The 16189-nt window shown below is 45.4% G+C and overlaps 1 protein-coding gene across 1 annotated transcript in view; it reads right to left on the bottom strand.

The window, feature by feature from the left end:
• Positions 1 to 404: 404 nt before the first annotated feature.
• The window catches only part of TEDC2 (tubulin epsilon and delta complex 2), a 30999-nt gene continuing 15214 nt past the window's right edge, over positions 405 to 16189 (bottom strand). The window contains 11 exon segments of the mRNA XM_036739588.1: positions 405 to 1714; positions 2324 to 2511; positions 4384 to 4485; positions 4620 to 4749; positions 5209 to 5299; positions 7586 to 7639; positions 8413 to 8920; positions 9196 to 9251; positions 9998 to 10096; positions 10559 to 10696; positions 10698 to 10740. Coding sequence (XP_036595483.1) covers positions 1568 to 1714; positions 2324 to 2511; positions 4384 to 4485; positions 4620 to 4749; positions 5209 to 5299; positions 7586 to 7639; positions 8413 to 8920; positions 9196 to 9251; positions 9998 to 10096; positions 10559 to 10696; positions 10698 to 10740 — 1556 coding nt within the window. The 3' untranslated portion in view covers positions 405 to 1567.

Below are 16189 nucleotides of genomic sequence, written 5' to 3'. Positions count from 1 at the left end.
CAAGAACTCTAATCGAAGAAACAACCAATCATGTTTCCAGAGGACTTAAAAACAAGCATGTTATCCATCTCCTGACAGAGGTGATAGCCCCAAGGTATGGAAGGAGGGGGTTATATTTTTCAGATTGCGTAGATCTATTTTGCTCGATGATGTTTGTTACAATTTTTTTCTTTCTGTTCTTAATTTGGGAGGTGTGTGTGTGTGGGGGGAGGGGGAAAACAAGGGAGTAATGATATTGATGCCCAAAAAGAAGGGCCAATGAAACATTTTTAATATGCCTAGGAGTCCAGAGGTTCAGAAGGAAGCAAAGACAAGCAGGGTGGTTTTGAAATTAATGAGTTGACTTTATTATATACTTTAAATAAAAAAGGGGGGTGTTGTATACAATCCTCTTTTTGGGTTTTCCTATGTATATGGAAATGTTCAATGTTTGGTATTTGGAATTTGGTGTTTGAAGTTTGGAATAAAAATATATTTAAGAATAAAAGTAGATCCTATACAACTGTCTCTACATATAAAGTGAGTGCAACTGTAACTGAAATCCATGCGTGTTTCAGGAAGTTAGATGTCATACACCTTTATTAAATGTTGCCAAAACTCACATTTCCAAAGTACTTTATGTAAGTTATACAAATATCATTCTCCCCATTGTACAGATGAAGAAACCGTCACCTAGAAAGTAAGGCACAGAGCTGGGACTAGAGCCCAACTTATGACTTCTTGATAGATAGACCCTTCCATAGCTTCCTCATTGCCTACAGAATCAAGTCCATACTCCTTAGCCTGGCCTTCGAGGCCCTTTCCTCTGGCCCTGCCATCCACTTTTCCATCCTTGTTGGCCTCTCTCCAAATTGTCAGGCCTTCCTATTTCTTCTCTTTTGCTAGTTCTGTTCCCTATCTAGAATATTGCCTCACCCTGACCAACTCCCACCTATTCTTCAAGATCTAACTTAAGTCTACCTCCTCCTAGAAGGCTCCCTCAACTGTCCTAGCCTGAAGAGTGACTGTGCCTTTCAGTAAATTTTATGATCACTCTCTTACCATTGAACAAATGTCTTGTGCTGTGCTGGCCAAGCGTGAAGTGGAACATCCCTGAAGCGGGCTCTGGTCTTAGGGCAATTTCAACCTTTTTCTATTGCTAAGGCCCCCAATAGTACTATAAGAGGCCATGTTCATTTCTAGGGTACTGTTCCCCTTGTTCTTCCAGCTTAGATTATCAGTATTATTAGTCAATACAGTCCCCTTACAGCCTTCAGTCCCTCTACATCCTCTCCTCTCCCCAAGGAGCCATACCCTAGTACAAACAATAAGCCCCTCCCTGTCCTTGGCCTAGGTTACTGAGTCCTATAGTCCTGGACCAGGTGGAAAGACAGAAGGGCAAGGAACTGTGGGTGGAGGAGGGCAGAGATCAGCTATGATGTTTAATGTTCCCATATGGCTTTCAAGACTTCCTAGGGAACAGAAAGCAAAGGTTGCTGGCTAATAAATGACAAGTGGCAAGGGGAACATAAATTCAGTGGAGGGAGGCCCCAGATTGGAGTGATGGCTGATAGGGTCCATGCCACACTCAGACAGATGGCTCATCTTTCACCAGTATGGAGAAGCGCTCCCCAGCCTCACAGAGCTGGCTATGGATAGCCCGGTACAGTGCCAACTGAGCTGGGTCAGCAGGGCTCTCAGATCTCACCAGGGGGAGAAGTTCTTCCATCAGAACCTGGGGGTGTCACAGAGAAAAGACTTTCAGAGACAACAAGGGTTCTAAATACTCTAGCCTCCCATCATGGGGACTGTACTCACATACATATACACACATACACGCGCACGCACGCACGCACACACACACCTTACACTCTGAGTGTCAAAAAAAAAAGTCACCCCACCACCACCCCACCCCCCAACCCAGATAAAAAAAAATCTAGTGACTGCACCACAAAAATACAGACACCAGATGTGAACGTGTTTCTATCACATACAGGACTCAATGTACACTGGTTTGAAAAATCCCTAAGACTATGCCAGATTTTGATAACAAGCCTTTCTTGGAATCTTGGTGAGGGCAGATGCTGCCTGACAGAACAAAAAGAAGCCGCATGCAAAAAATCTAGTCCCACATCCCTCAACTATTTCTTCCTCCAGAGGAAAGAAGTCCCCCCGCCCCCGCCCGCGCCCCACACACACACACACACACTCCCTTTGTCTGACCTCCCAGACACAGAACTATTAAGTCCACAGAGATAAGAGTTCACAAAAAAGGAAATCAAGTAAGCAGATGGCTTGCTCAATGGGAATTTTGCCACCATGTCTGAACAGGACAGGTGTGTACCTTTTCGAGGTGGATCTGCTGCTTCAACATTGCCACTCGAAGATTGAGAGCTGTCACGGTCTGCAGCTCTTGCACGTTGGAGTAGACAAGGCGGTTGGTGGAACTGCTGGACCCCTTTCCTCCTAAACACAGGGCTGAGGCCCAAGGAGAGCTCTCTACAGGCCCAGAGTGCAACCATTGTTCCTCCGCTGTTCTCAGGGAGGGAAAGGAAGAGGAATGGGAGAGAGAAAAGAGGGACTCAGAGCCTCCCTACCAGCAATGGTTGGGACAGTTAGCTCACCTCACTATTATAGCAAGTAAGCCACTAGCTAATCTCCCCTTCCAAAGCACCAGAGTAGGAGAACAGCTACCGCTCACACTTCTACAGGATGGTGCTTTAAGGGGTAATTTTAAAAGAGGATGTAAAACTGATGATTTTTTTGACGACATCAAAGTAGCTACAATTAACCTTAACTGATGATGGGGTGTCTCTGTAGCCAGGCAGAGCAATCTATAGTGAAGGCAGAAGCCCTGCCACCTTGGCAGATCTATTGAACCACCTAGGCAGCTAGATGGCACCATGTGTAGAGTGCTGGGCCTGGGATCAGGAAAAGCCAAGTTCAAGTCTAGCCTAAGACACTAGCTGTGTGATCTTGGGCAAGTCACTCAACCTCTGTCTGCCTTCTACCTCAGTTTCCTCGACTATAAAAAGGAATCTTAACAGCGTCTACCTAACAGGTTGTTTTTTAGGATCAAATGAGATAACATTTGTAAAGTGCCTGGCACATTATAGGCACTAAATAAATGCTTCTTCCCTTTCCCCTCAGTACCATTCTCCACTGCAAGGGGTGAAGTACCCCATTTCCTGCTGTCTGGTCTGTTGCTACATACCAATTTCTGGGTTAGAAATGCCTTCAGTAGAATAGCTAAGTTCACGGGGAAGACAAAGGGTCAGTTCTTCAGACAGGAGCAGTGAAGAGTGCCTAGTCACTCAGCACTAATAGACCTGGAAGGAGCCAAGGAGCCACCAGCAGGATGGAGGAGGAAGCCTGGCCCCGGCTGGAGTTGAGAAGCCAGCACCCACCAGTCCTTGAGCAACTGTTAAGAAGCACAAGCACACTAATCTTGGCCTCAAAGAAATAAGATTCTGCGCAAACGTGGGAGACTATGGGTGTGGAATCCTAGATACAATGTCAGACCGTTATAACTGGTTAGCTTTGCCAAACTTTTTTGCCCTTTTTTTTTGCAAAAAATTTCTATTTATTAAGAAGAGATACAGTAAGGTTTTACATTATAAAAAAATGAAACCCACAGGAAATCAATGTCTACGAGTATATTAATCAGAGCAAGGAAAATAGTAATTTTCTTCTTCCACTTGAGTTCAGAATCATTGATCAATGAGATGTAATTCATGGCAGAGGAAAATGCAAGATGCAAACACTTTTTCACTTGATTCTTTTAAATCACCTACTCATTAATATGTATCTACTCATTAATCTGCAACAGGACTCCCTTTTAACCTTACAGACTTCTCCAAACAGTAGCTTATCAGATGGCAAGATTGCTATCAGGTATTCTGAAGTATCTTCCTGGTATTTGCAGCTGCTGTGCTGGAAGGAGGTACTCTGCTACAGTGGGAAGAATGCAGGACCGTGAAGACCTATGGTCAAAACTCAGCTCTATGGCTTTTGCCCTATTTTTTATTCTTTACTATAGGGACGACTCTCTAGGAGGCAAAAGACCTATGATTTTTTTTTAAAAATACAAACACTATGACAACAAGGCACAGCATTCTCTCTAATGGAATGAAAATCTCAAGGTGAATTTGCCCCCTCCTTCCTGGGATTACAGAACCTAGCCTCACTCTCAGAAGCACTGGGTGGGACAATTAATGCTCCCACTCATACGCAGCACACCCCCCCTCACTCCCCCGCCGGGGCAGCAGATCAAGGCCAAGAGACCTAGCAGTGTTGTCCACTCCTTCCCCCCACTGGCCCTGGACTGAAGACCAAGGCTCAGGAGTCAACCCTAATGCAGACCTCAGTCCAGCCTGCCTCTGGTGGCCAGCCAGGGAGCCTCACCTTCTCGAAGCTCTTGTAGTCTAAGCAAATGCCGTTCTACAGCAGCTTGCAGTCCTTCCAAGGTGACCAGACAGCGGTATTCCTGCTCCCAGCTCAGAGAGGCTGCAGGAGAGGGGAAAGACATGGCTTCAGAAGCCATTAACTCCACCCGCCCCCTTAGGACCCTCCCAACACCTGCTCAGGCTTCCCCTTTTCCCTTCAACCAAGTAGGGTCCATGTAGTTCTGTGTTCCTCACCTGTAGCTGCTTCCTCATTCATGTCCAGTGTCTCTTCCAGATGCTGAGTCAGTAGGTAGCAAGCCTGGTCCAGGCGATGCACCTCCTCCTGGATCTCAGCAAGACTGATTGCTGGGCTGGGCAAGTCAAACTCAGAGCAAGTCAGGGAAAGTTTTTGAGGCTTCTTCTTCCCTTTCATCTCACTTCCAGGGGTCTACATCTATCCCTTTCAGATCCCAGCAGGAGGTGCTCCAGGGAGAGGGAGTCTTTGGCAGATGGCTAATTTGGTCCCTTCCCCCCAATCTCCCCAAGGTAGCAGTGAGCAATCCACTGGCAAACAACTTCTGCTAAGAGGCCCAGTGAGTAGTGTTGTATGAGAGCTGGAGCCCCTCTGGCTCCATTAAGAGCCAGCTGGGGTCTCACGTCATCCCAAGGGAGAGTGATATCAGTAGCTATGGCTTTTAGCCAAATCTCCCATTAGCCAAAGAGCTCTTCCCTTTGGCTTCTACTCTCCCTGCCCCAAGCTAAAGAGCCTGGGAGCCAGTGGCATTCCCTGCCCACTCCCTCAGCACATCCCACAGCCCAGACACCATGCACCTGGCAAGGATACAGTCGCCTTCATTCTCTCCAGGAAACGGGCTTTGGCAGCAGCAACATCGGGATCAGGACTGGACTGGGAGTGCTGGACCTGGGCCCACAGGCTAGGATACAGATACACACGGATACACACACAGACAGACACAGACAGACAGACACACACACACCCCAAAATGCACACTAGTACAGGCAGACAGCAGGCATGGCCACTAGGTGGTGCCACAGTGCATAGAGTGCCAGGCCTAGAGTCAAGAAGCATCTTCCCGAATTCAAATCCAGTCTTAGACACTTACTAGCTATGTGACCTTGGGCAAGTCACTTATCCCTGTTTGCCTCAGTTTCCTTATTTGTAAAAGGTACTGGAAAAGGAAATGGAAAATCACTTCGGTATCTTTGCCAAGAAAACCCCCAAAATGGGAGTCACACGGAGTCCATGGAGCCAAACACAACTGAAATGACTGAACAACATGGGCACAGACATTGCTGAAACTCAGATCATTTCAATCAGCCTTTCCTGTTTCTGTTGTATATGACAGGTGCATAGGAGTACATGGACAAATATTTAACAAGTTGCTCTCCAAAACTGCACATCATAATTTTAAGTTTAATCTGCATTATTAATCTTAATCTCCATCACCTTCTTAAATCTAGACAACAAGAAATCAAGCCCTAATTTGTAAACTTTGCTGATTTCTGAGGTGTAAATACAATGAAAATTTAACGACCAGCTCCACTGAACTGGAGCCAGCTGGGTTCAAGCAGTCTCCTGATTAATGTGAAAGGGCCTAGTTTGGGGTCTCCATTAATAATTCTTGGTACTTCCTCTAAGCCATGAGATGGGTTTGGAGTCTGAGGGTCCTCTGATTAAGGGAAAAGGACTAATTAGAAAAAAGAGCTATTGGGCAAGGACAATGGCTTTGAATGGGGTGATGGTTTTGTGGGCGGGGGAAATCATCTACTAGAGATCACAGGGAGTCCACTGTTGAAGACCATACCTTCTCCCTGTATAGGCTAACTTGCTCAGAGAATAGGAAAAGAGGCAAGAAGTCAAAGGGATCTGTGCTAAAATAGAAAGTTGAATAATCTATTCTGGAGATTTTTGGTAAAAAACTGCAAGTCTGGGCTAAACTCAAATAGAAATGGGTCACTGATTGAACCGATGCTGAGTGAAGTGAGCAGAACCAGAACATTATACACAGTAGCAGCAACATGGTTCGATGACCAATTTGATAGACTTAGCTCTTCTCATCAATGCAATGATCTAAGACAATTCCAAAAGACTCATGATGGAAAATGCTGTCCACATCTAGAGAAAGAACTATGGAGTATGAATGCAGATGGAAGCATACTATTTACTTTTTTCCTTTCTTGTGATTTTTCCCTTTTGTTCTGATTCTTTCACAACATGACCAATGTGGAAATATGTTTAATATGATTGTACATTTATAGCCTACATCATATTGCTTGCTGTCTTGGAAAGGGAGGATGGGAAAGAGGGAGGAAAAAAAAATTTGAAACTCAAAATCTCATAAAAGTGAACATTGAAAACTATCTTTACATGTAAAATGAAAAAAATGTAAGGAAAAAACCTATCCTGAAGTTATCTTCATCATTAAATGGGTCTAGTGAAGATGTAAATTGTATGCAAATTCCTCACATGAAAGTACAAATTAAACTTTAAATCTCTTAATTAAAAAAATGAGGGGCAGCTAGGTGGCGCAGTCAGTAGAGCACTGGCCCTGGAGTCAGGAGGACCTGAGTTCAAATCCGGCCTCAGACACTTGACACATGTACTAGCTGTGTGACCTTGGGCAAGTCACTTAACCCCAACTGCCCTGCCAAAAAAAAAAAAAAAAAAAAAAGGAATGAGTTGCTGCTGGCTACTACTGGCTTCAAAAATCATGAAAATTAACATTGTCTATGTTGTACTGTATTTATTTTGTTAAATGTTTCCCAATTAGGTTTTAATCTAGTACTAGGGAGTTTTGGAGAAGAGTTTGACACCAGTGACCCAAGAGAAGAACAAAAGGAATATTGGGGCTCCACCCACACACACCTTCTTAATCACAATATAATACTGGCAAAAGCTGTGGTCTGGGAAATTGGGAGTCCTGGGTTTGAAGTGCCAAGTCTGCTAACAATTCATTATGTGACCTTAATCAGTCATTCCCCTTTTCTGAGCCTGCTTCCTCTTCAAAGGGCAAAGTTACGGAAAAGGTCAGTAAAGGGAGATATTAAGAGCGTATGGGAGTGGGTGTCCCTGGTTCAGATCTTCGGAAGCAAGAGTACTGGAACTTGGCCTGAGGCTTCTGAGAGCCTCACTGCTACCCATCTGGCAGTGGATATCCTTAAGGGGCCTCAAATCTTTCTGCCTAATGAGCAAACCTCACCTGGAATTCCTGGAAGCAATTTTCTTATAGAACAGAGGCAGCTGCAGCTGTGTCCTGCAAAAAGCAATCACCACTCAGGGCTCCCTGCCATGCTCAAGACCTGAGTTCTCCTCTAGCCAAGAGCCTAGGGAGAGCAGCTCTATCTCCATCCCCCTAAACTCCTGTCATCAGTGGAGCTCTACAGAGCCCTGAGGAGGTAGGGGCCCACTGACCAGGCCACCCTGGGTTAGACTGCAGAAATGAACAAAAGGCCAAGACTGGCATAGTTGGGGAGAAGAGGTGTCTCAGTGGCAGGAAGTCAGGTCCTGTAGTACCTGGCAACTCTAGCTAGAGCCACTGAAGCAAGGCAAAACTCGAGGTGGACCTGGCCCTAAGGGTAGTAAAAGTTCAACCTCATTGGTGCCAATTTATCAAGGTTCATGGTAAACAGGGAGCCTCTGGATCTTATGGCTTAATCTGAGTGACCTGAAAATAATGGCTCAGAGCCTGGCACCTCTGTATCTAGCTAAATCTCTGTTCCAGGATATGCGGGAAAAGGGGGAAATAACCCAAAAGGATCCCCCTTGGATTGTCAGGCAGTCAAGTCTACAACACTTGGAAGGTACTCTGAGAGCATAGAACTAGGCCTGGGCAGTGTGGTCCTCCAAAGTCCTTGTTAACCTTTACATGTTATCCAAAGGTATGTTTCAACTTTTCCTCAAGAGCTCTGTTCCCCCTTCATTCTGTGGGCCCCAGAGAAGGTCTAAGTCTAGTGGGTGAAAGCCTATAAAAGCTCAGCCACCTTTGCCAAAACTTCAATCATACACTGCAGGTTTCAGGAAACCCACCCATTCTCCTTGAGTGTGAAGGCCTCAGATGTAAGACCTGGTTGGGTCTTTACTTCTTCTGGTCCAGTAGCACCTGCTTCTTTTAAGACTGAAACTGGAGTGGAAGTTGGGAGCCCTGGGACCTGGCCTTGGGAAGGCTGAGGGCAGAGCTGAGCTGGCCCCTTGATGGGCACTGAGCTGTCTGGCTGCTTGGCATGTGTGAGAGCATTTCCAGGGGCCTTGCCCCTATGGGAGGAGGCTCTGGCAGCCTTTTTCAGCCTACTGCTGGCCCTTTGAGAGGTAGTTGGAAGCTTGGCTGGAGCATAAGCTTTTGGGTTTGAAGTTCTGGGCCTGGCCCCAGGGCCTTCTTGGGCAGTGATCGGAGGAGGAACAGTTTTCCCACTGGAGGCACTCTGCTCTGACTGGACCTGGGAGATGCCTTTCCGGACCCGAAGGGCTTTCTCCAGGGCCTGGGTCAGCAGCTCCATTTCCTTGAGGTCTTTGGGAGTTGGTTCATGTGCTGTGAAAGCTATAAGTCAGGGAAGAGTTCTCCTTAAGACTACCCCCCACCACTCAACCCCTGCCCTCGATCTTACCTGCTCCCCTCTTCTAATGCCTACAGACTTGGACAAAGAAGCAATCTGTCTTTCCCATCCAATTTGCTGCTTTCCAGGAATGGCCCCAGTTCACTACCAGCTAGGCCAACTGAGGCTCTCCCCTTCCCACCCAAAGTCCAACCCCCACCTAGACCAGCGCCCACCCTAGGGAGGCTACCTCTGCTCAGAGCCCCAGACCAAGGCTCACCAGTTTTAGTCTCTGTGCTCCCGGCTGGCTCAGGGCTTGGGGGAGAGGGAGCTTCCCTGGGAGGAAGAGACAAAATCCATAATACCTCACCATTTACAATTTATAAAGAGCTTTCTCCACAACCACCCTGGTGAGGTAAGTGGCTGCTATAAGAATTATTCTTAACATTATGACAAACAAGGAAACCAAAACTCTAAGAGAGTATATGATTTGCTTAGTATGTCAGAGTTGGAATTTGAATCCAGATCTTGTTACTGTAAGATTAGCGACCTTTCCACCCGATTCCTAACATACACACACACACTTCTTGTCCCCCTTCTGTTCCTACAAACAAATCTTTATCACTAGAGAAGGCTCAGCACAGTAATGAAAAAAGCCTTGTATCTGGAGACAGGTTTGGGTTCAAATACTGCCTCTGCTATTTACTATCCTATGCGACTTTAGACAAGGAACTTTTCTGGCCTCAGGGCCTCATCTGTAAAAAACGAACAGGGTTAGACTAGATGGCCTCTAAGGTCTCTTCTGACTCGAAAAGCCTATGATTTTGTTAACTCTCTCCCCTTACTCAGAAGGGCAAAACTTGGGAGCCCTCTTCCTCTGGGGGGCCCTTCTGGGGGAGATACCCCTGATCTGGGAGTGTCTGTGGACAAACTAAAGACTCGACCCGTGCAGATGCTGCAGTGCCGGACCCCAACAGGCAGCCAGTCCTCAAAGGATCCCGGCTCAGTCGGGGTCTGGGCAAGGGCGGGGGCTCTCTGCGGAGGATCAGCCCCAGGCCAACCATGCCCTTCCCCAGGGATACCAGGGTTGAAGCAACACTCGGCAGCGGGCAATGGACTCTTCCAACTCCTTCTCCTTCCTCTGGCAGGCTGCCAGGGCTCCTTGGAGCTCAGCGACCAGCCTGGAAACACAGCGCCAAGCCCCCCACCCCAAGCAGACGTTCAGCTGTCAGTGCTCTCCCCTCTGACCCTCCCTTTCCTTCCTCCAACTGCCCTGCCCCCCTCCTCGTCCCCCACGTACCTCCCTCTTCCTCTCCCCCTTTTCTCTGCCCCCTTCTTTCCCTCCCTTTCTTTCCCCCCCTTCCTCTCTTCCGCGCTCCCCCATTTCCCTTCCCCTTTTCCCCAAGTCTCCCACTTTCCCCTCGCCATTCCTCTTTTGCTTTCCTCAGTTCCCCTTCCCCTTTCCTCTCACACCCCCCCCCTTTCCCACGAGCCCCCTCTTCCCCAGCACCCTCCCCCGCCTGCGCGCGCAGACTGAGCCCTGGAAGGCTACGGGGTTCCCAGAACATAGTCAGAATGCTACCAGCACCAGAGAACCCCGGAGAATGTGTGCACGGCGGTGTGTCCAACGTGGGGACCCTTACCTGTGGGAGCAGGCGGCGGGCAGCATGGCGGCTACAGGGGGTAGAGGGGCGGAGTGGGGCTGGGGGCTGCCGCAACTGAGACCCTAGCGCACACCTGCAGCCCTAGTTCGGCGGGAAAACCGCCGCGGCCCGGCCGGAGCCCCGCCCCCACCTCCTGGCCCCGCCCCCGCCAGGTCCTGCAGCTTAGCTGAGGCTGGCTGGCGTCCCCCGGTCCGTACCGAAGGCTGGAGGGACGGGGTGGGAAATGGTGCAAGCTAGCGGGCTGGGGATAAGAGCTCAGAGGCAGTGAGATGGAGGGGATCTCGGGAGTCAGGGGCGCTGGTGAGCCCTAGCAGTCAGCTCCATCTTGTACACCCCTGCCAGGACTTGGCTCAGGCCGCTGGCCCCCGTGGGCTGAGGGTGGGGCGCAAAAATGGGAGGGGGAAAAATGACCTTAACTACGCTTAACCGCTCTGTCACCAGGTAATTAGCTTTAGGTCTCGGCTTATCTGTAAAACAGGAAGGATAACACGCTACGTACTTTAGGATTGGCGGGAAGAAAGCGCTACAGAAATGTTATACGTGTTACTAATATGACTAATGAGGTTACAATTCAGTAAGGAGGGGCTGAGGCACATGCATATGTAACTACAACTCTAATTTTAATCTATGCTACATTAATAATGACAGGTGCGGGGCTGGGGCGCGGAAGATTGCATCTACTGTCGTGGGCTTGATATTTTAGTTTCATTCGCTAAATTACTAGTTTTCCATTTGTTTTTTTCCTCTGTTAAGATAATTTGATCAAGAGACCACAAACAACTAGGGACATAAGGGAGGTCTTCACAATGGAGGTGGGATCTGAGCTCTGACTTAAGAGAAGTTAGTGATTGTAGAGGAAGAAGTACATAGGATGCTAGGGCAGCTAGGTGGCACAGGGAATAGAGTACCGGCCCGGAGTCAGTTGGACCTGAACTCAAATCCAGACCTCAGACATTTACCAGGTGTGTGACCCTGGGCAAGTCACTTACCCCTGTTTACCTCAATTTCCTTATTTGTAAAACGAGCAAAGGCGATGGCAAACACTGCAGTATCTTTGTCAAGAAAACCCCAAACGGGGTCATGAAGAGCTGGACGCTATTGGGTAACAACACAGATACCAGAAGTGTTCTCTGACTATGGGACCAATTAATCTAATTATTAAATAGAAGATAAAAATTTGAGTTACTAACCATTGGCCAAGGTGAGAAGGTTCAGTGTCTGAACCCAGAAAGATAAGAGAGGTAAATGAAAGGATGGAGTTCAGAACTGTATTAGCTAAGCTTGAAGCTAGAAGTGATGGAGGCAATATTTGCTGTTAAATAGTAAATCCAGTTGAGGAGAGGAACAGCCTGAAAGCAGAGAATCCCAGAAGACAACTAGATTATCTGCTAGTTTGTCTGAGTCTTGCCCAGTGAGATTTCAGTCAGGTGTGGATCACCTCAGCCTAGACAGAAGTATCTGTTCGACAAAGAAGCTGTATCGCTCAAGGAATTTTAATGGACAGTCCCCAAGACAGAAAGGGGACAATCAAAGAAGTTTATGTCATCCCAGAGTTATGTTATCCCAAGCACATAAGTTATCCTTACTCATGTACCTCCTTGGAAGGTACTGAATGCATTGGGGAGAAGGAGAATGTGTATAGGACAATATGTAAAAATTACACATTATTCCTACATTTGCTTGCCAAGCCTACGTGTATTAGATTGAAATTAGACAGGGATAATTTGTACCATAATATCAACATTGTAAAAATGAACAGTTTTGAAAGATTTAAGAACTATGACCAATGCAATGATGATTATAGAGGACCACTGATAAGGAATACCACTCACCTCCTGATAGGTAATGGACTAATATGTTGAATGAGACACATTTTTGGTCATGGCCAAAACAGGAATTAGTTTTGTTGGAGTATGCTTGTTAGAAAGGTTTTGCTTTTGCTTTTTTTCTCCCTAGTGGGAAGAAAAATAAATAAATGCTTGACCATTGAAAAAAATTAAATTTAATTAACAATATTTTTTTAAAAAGAAAAGAAACCAAGTGCACTATCTATATCCCAACAGGAGGGTCAAATCTGAATATGCTCTAAGGAATGGGCCCTCATTGGTCAGTCCCCCAATACATATAAAGCAGTTGGTAGAACATTTAAATAGGCATCTCACTTTCACCTCGACTTTACACTGTCCAAACAATTTCCTCAAAGTCTATGTCTTCTGGAAAACAGGACCAGGACTCCTCCACTCAAAATTATTTTTTAAAATAGAAAGTCTATAGCTGTAACCCCACCCTGCGTCTAGAATTTCCCCAGTCTGCCAAATTTTATTCACAGGACACAAGCAATCAGTATCCTATAGGCACATTGTTAGAAAGTGCAAAAATTAAAGCAGAGCATTCCCATATGGACGCCCTTACCCACGCATTGCTCCAAATTCTTCCAGACTACTCTGCTTTTAAAAGTGGCAAAGAGGCTTTCTGAACTGTACATACTCACAGATCATGGAGATGCAATTAGTGGGAACTGTGCATAGCTCCTATTATTAACAACTCAGATTATAAATGGGGAGGGCTGGGGAAACATAAGGAGAGATGTTGGTCTTCTCATCCTTGGCTGACCAATCAATTTGGCTTCACAATAGCTGACAGTCTCTAACACCGGGTTGCTCTTCTCATTTTGGTTTCCCCTTTTGCTCCCTGACTAAGCTATTCTACAACACTGGTCTTCTGTCCACAGAGAAAGGCTTAGATTTTAGCAGCCTAAAAATTCTAATTCACAAAGTACCTCCCACCAACCCACATGGTAGCATGAGCCCAGCAAGCTTCAGTCCAACTGCAAAAAAGCTCTGTTTCTTGCACCTGAAGGGCCACTAAAAGTCTCTTTGAAGGGCAAAGAAAAAAAAAAACTGGTAACCTCAATTCTTGTGTATCCATGCATAAATATTGCCACTGCCCAGGGTTTCACAATTTCGTTTCTCCCTTTGGTAATATTTGGAGGCTCCTTAGCTCCCAAAGTGATGTGACAAATCTGCTGCTGAGCTCAGGGGAACCAAAGCACTTGCTCTCTTTCTCTCCACTAAAAGGCCCCTTTCAGCCCCCAACTCATGCATATGTGGACCAGGTTCAGTCCTGGGAGAGCCTAGCCTCTAAAATGAGGGATTAGGTTCCTTCTCAAACTCTCTGGCTCTTTACATGCCTCAACTTAGAGCTCCATGGAAAATTACTTAAAGGTTAGGTTTGGCTCAAGTCTACTACGTCCTCAAAAAGAGGCAAGGGGAAATAAAAAGGTATTCATAATATAATGTATATGTAAATGTAATGTAATATAATATAATGTAAATCAGGTATAGGGTAGCTATTTGTTTCCTTTACACAAAAGAAGGTCTTAAAAAAAAACCTCAAGAACTATATTAGCAAAGATTTAAACAAGCAACAAAAATCACTTCTAACTATCGTTATACTCTCCCAAGAAGCTGATACTTAAAATATGAAATATTCTGTGGGACTGCTGAATTGACATTTTACCTCAGCTCTGTACTGCCAAACAAATCCCATCCATATCTTCTGGCAATGCAAGCCACAGTTTGGATTCATCCTTCTGACAATGGTTATCTTTTCCAAGAATTAGAGTAGGTGAAGCCTGCATCAACTGAGGATGAGGATTCAGGAATTCTCAATCTCTTAAACTCACATGGTTGCTTCCAAGATAGGTGTACCATCTCAGGGTAGCTGCTTGATCACCTATCCTCAGTGAACTGATTTGGGAAGATACTAACTGTTGATTGTTATTTGGAAGAAGATTCCTGGTGAGGATATTGAAAGGAATATATTAGAAGAAGTACAAATCAAAAAAGACCTACATGGGTCCTGGTTGCTTGCTAGAAGTCCTTTTCTCCCCTTCATGGGGTACTCATGAAGTTTTCTTTAGGGATGGCATATCTTCAATCCTCGTGGAGCAGGCCTGCACAACCTGCCCCACAGAGTGTGACCAAAGTCTCCTCAACTAATTGAAATACACTTCCTGTGCCATTTCATCCAGTGACTCTCAGAGATTTCTTTCTTTTTTTTTGGCAGGGCAGTTGGGGTTAAGTGATGTGCCCAAGGTCACACAGCTAGTAAGTGTGTCAAGTGTCTGAGGCTGCATTTGAACTCAGGTTCTCCTGACTCCAGTGCTGGTGCTCTACTCACTGCGCCACCTAGCTGCCCCTCTCAAAGATTTCTAAATTGACCAAGGACTTTTTGAACCTAATCCAAAGGCTTTAATTGATTGATCCAGTGGAAATGTCTAGGCCTCGTTCACACCTAGTTCATTAAAAATGTTTTTCTCTTTTTTTTTTTATTACTCTGTTTACTACTTCCAAGCAATTTTTTAAATTAAAAAAAAAAATAAAGCCCTCAGTACATAGCTATAAAGTCTAACAAAACAAATTCCCACATTGGCCATATTCAAAAACGTGAACTTTCATTTAAGTTCATCAGCTCTCTGGTAGGATGAGCAGCAGCACATTTCATCCTTTGGATTGGTGATTTATCGTTGCATTGATCAGTTCTGAAGTCTTTCAAAGTTGTTTTTCTCTATAATGTTATTACAGTATAAATTATTCTCCTAGTTTTCCTCACTTCACTTATCAATTTAGAGAGGTCTTTCCAATTTCTTCTGAAACTGTCCATTTCATAATTTCTTATGGTACAATAATATTCAATTACATTCATATTACCACAATTTGTTTAGCCATTCTCCACTAGGAGGACACCTAATTTTTGGCTAACACAAAAAGAACTACTATGATTTTTTTTTGCATATATACATCTTTCTATTCTTCCTTTGGGGGTATTGACATAGTAGTGATATATCAGGGTCAAAGGGCATGCACATTTTAGTAACTTTGGGACAATAGTTCCAAATAATTTTCCAGAATGACTGGACAAATTCAGAGCCCAAACAACCATGCACTAATGTAACTATTTTCCCATAACTCCTCCAATATTTATCATTTTTCTTTTTTGTCACCTTTGTCAGCCTGATAAGTGTGAAGGGGGACCTCAAAGTTCCTTTAATTCTTAGGTCTCTATTAGCATTTTAGAGCATTTCTTCATGTGATTGTTGATAGCTTGGATTTCTTCCTTTGAAAACTGCTTGTTGCCAGATGTGGTGGTGAAACCCTGTTATCCTACTTCTGAGGAGGATGAGGCCAGTGGATCCATTGAGTGGATCCTTTGAGCTGCAGTGAGCCAAGCCAATGAGGTTTCTGCACTAAAGAATGTCACCAATGTGGTGATCCCTCCCTGGGAGTGGGAAGCCACCAGACTGTCTAAGGAGAAGGTGAAGCAGCCCAGGTTAGAAATGGAGCAGGCCAAAGCCCCAGTGCTGATCAGAAGTGGGATAGGGCCTATATGAGTGGCCACTGTACTTCCAAACAAGGAACATGGGAAGACCTAGTCTCAAAAAAAAAATTTTTTTTTAAGGAAACTGATTGTATCCTTTAACCATTTATCTTTTGGGAAATGGTTCTTAATCTTATAAATTTGAACTAATCCTTTACATATCTTAAATATGAGACTTTTATTAGAAGAAAATTGCTGCAAATATTTTCCCCAGTTACCTGTTTCTCTTCT

This window comes from Trichosurus vulpecula, chromosome 9 (assembly GCF_011100635.1).
Source record: "Trichosurus vulpecula isolate mTriVul1 chromosome 9, mTriVul1.pri, whole genome shotgun sequence".
NCBI classification, from domain to species: Eukaryota; Metazoa; Chordata; class Mammalia; order Diprotodontia; family Phalangeridae; genus Trichosurus; species Trichosurus vulpecula.
Note: the sequence above shows the minus strand (reverse complement) of the source record. Positions and strands in the feature narration are given on the sequence as shown.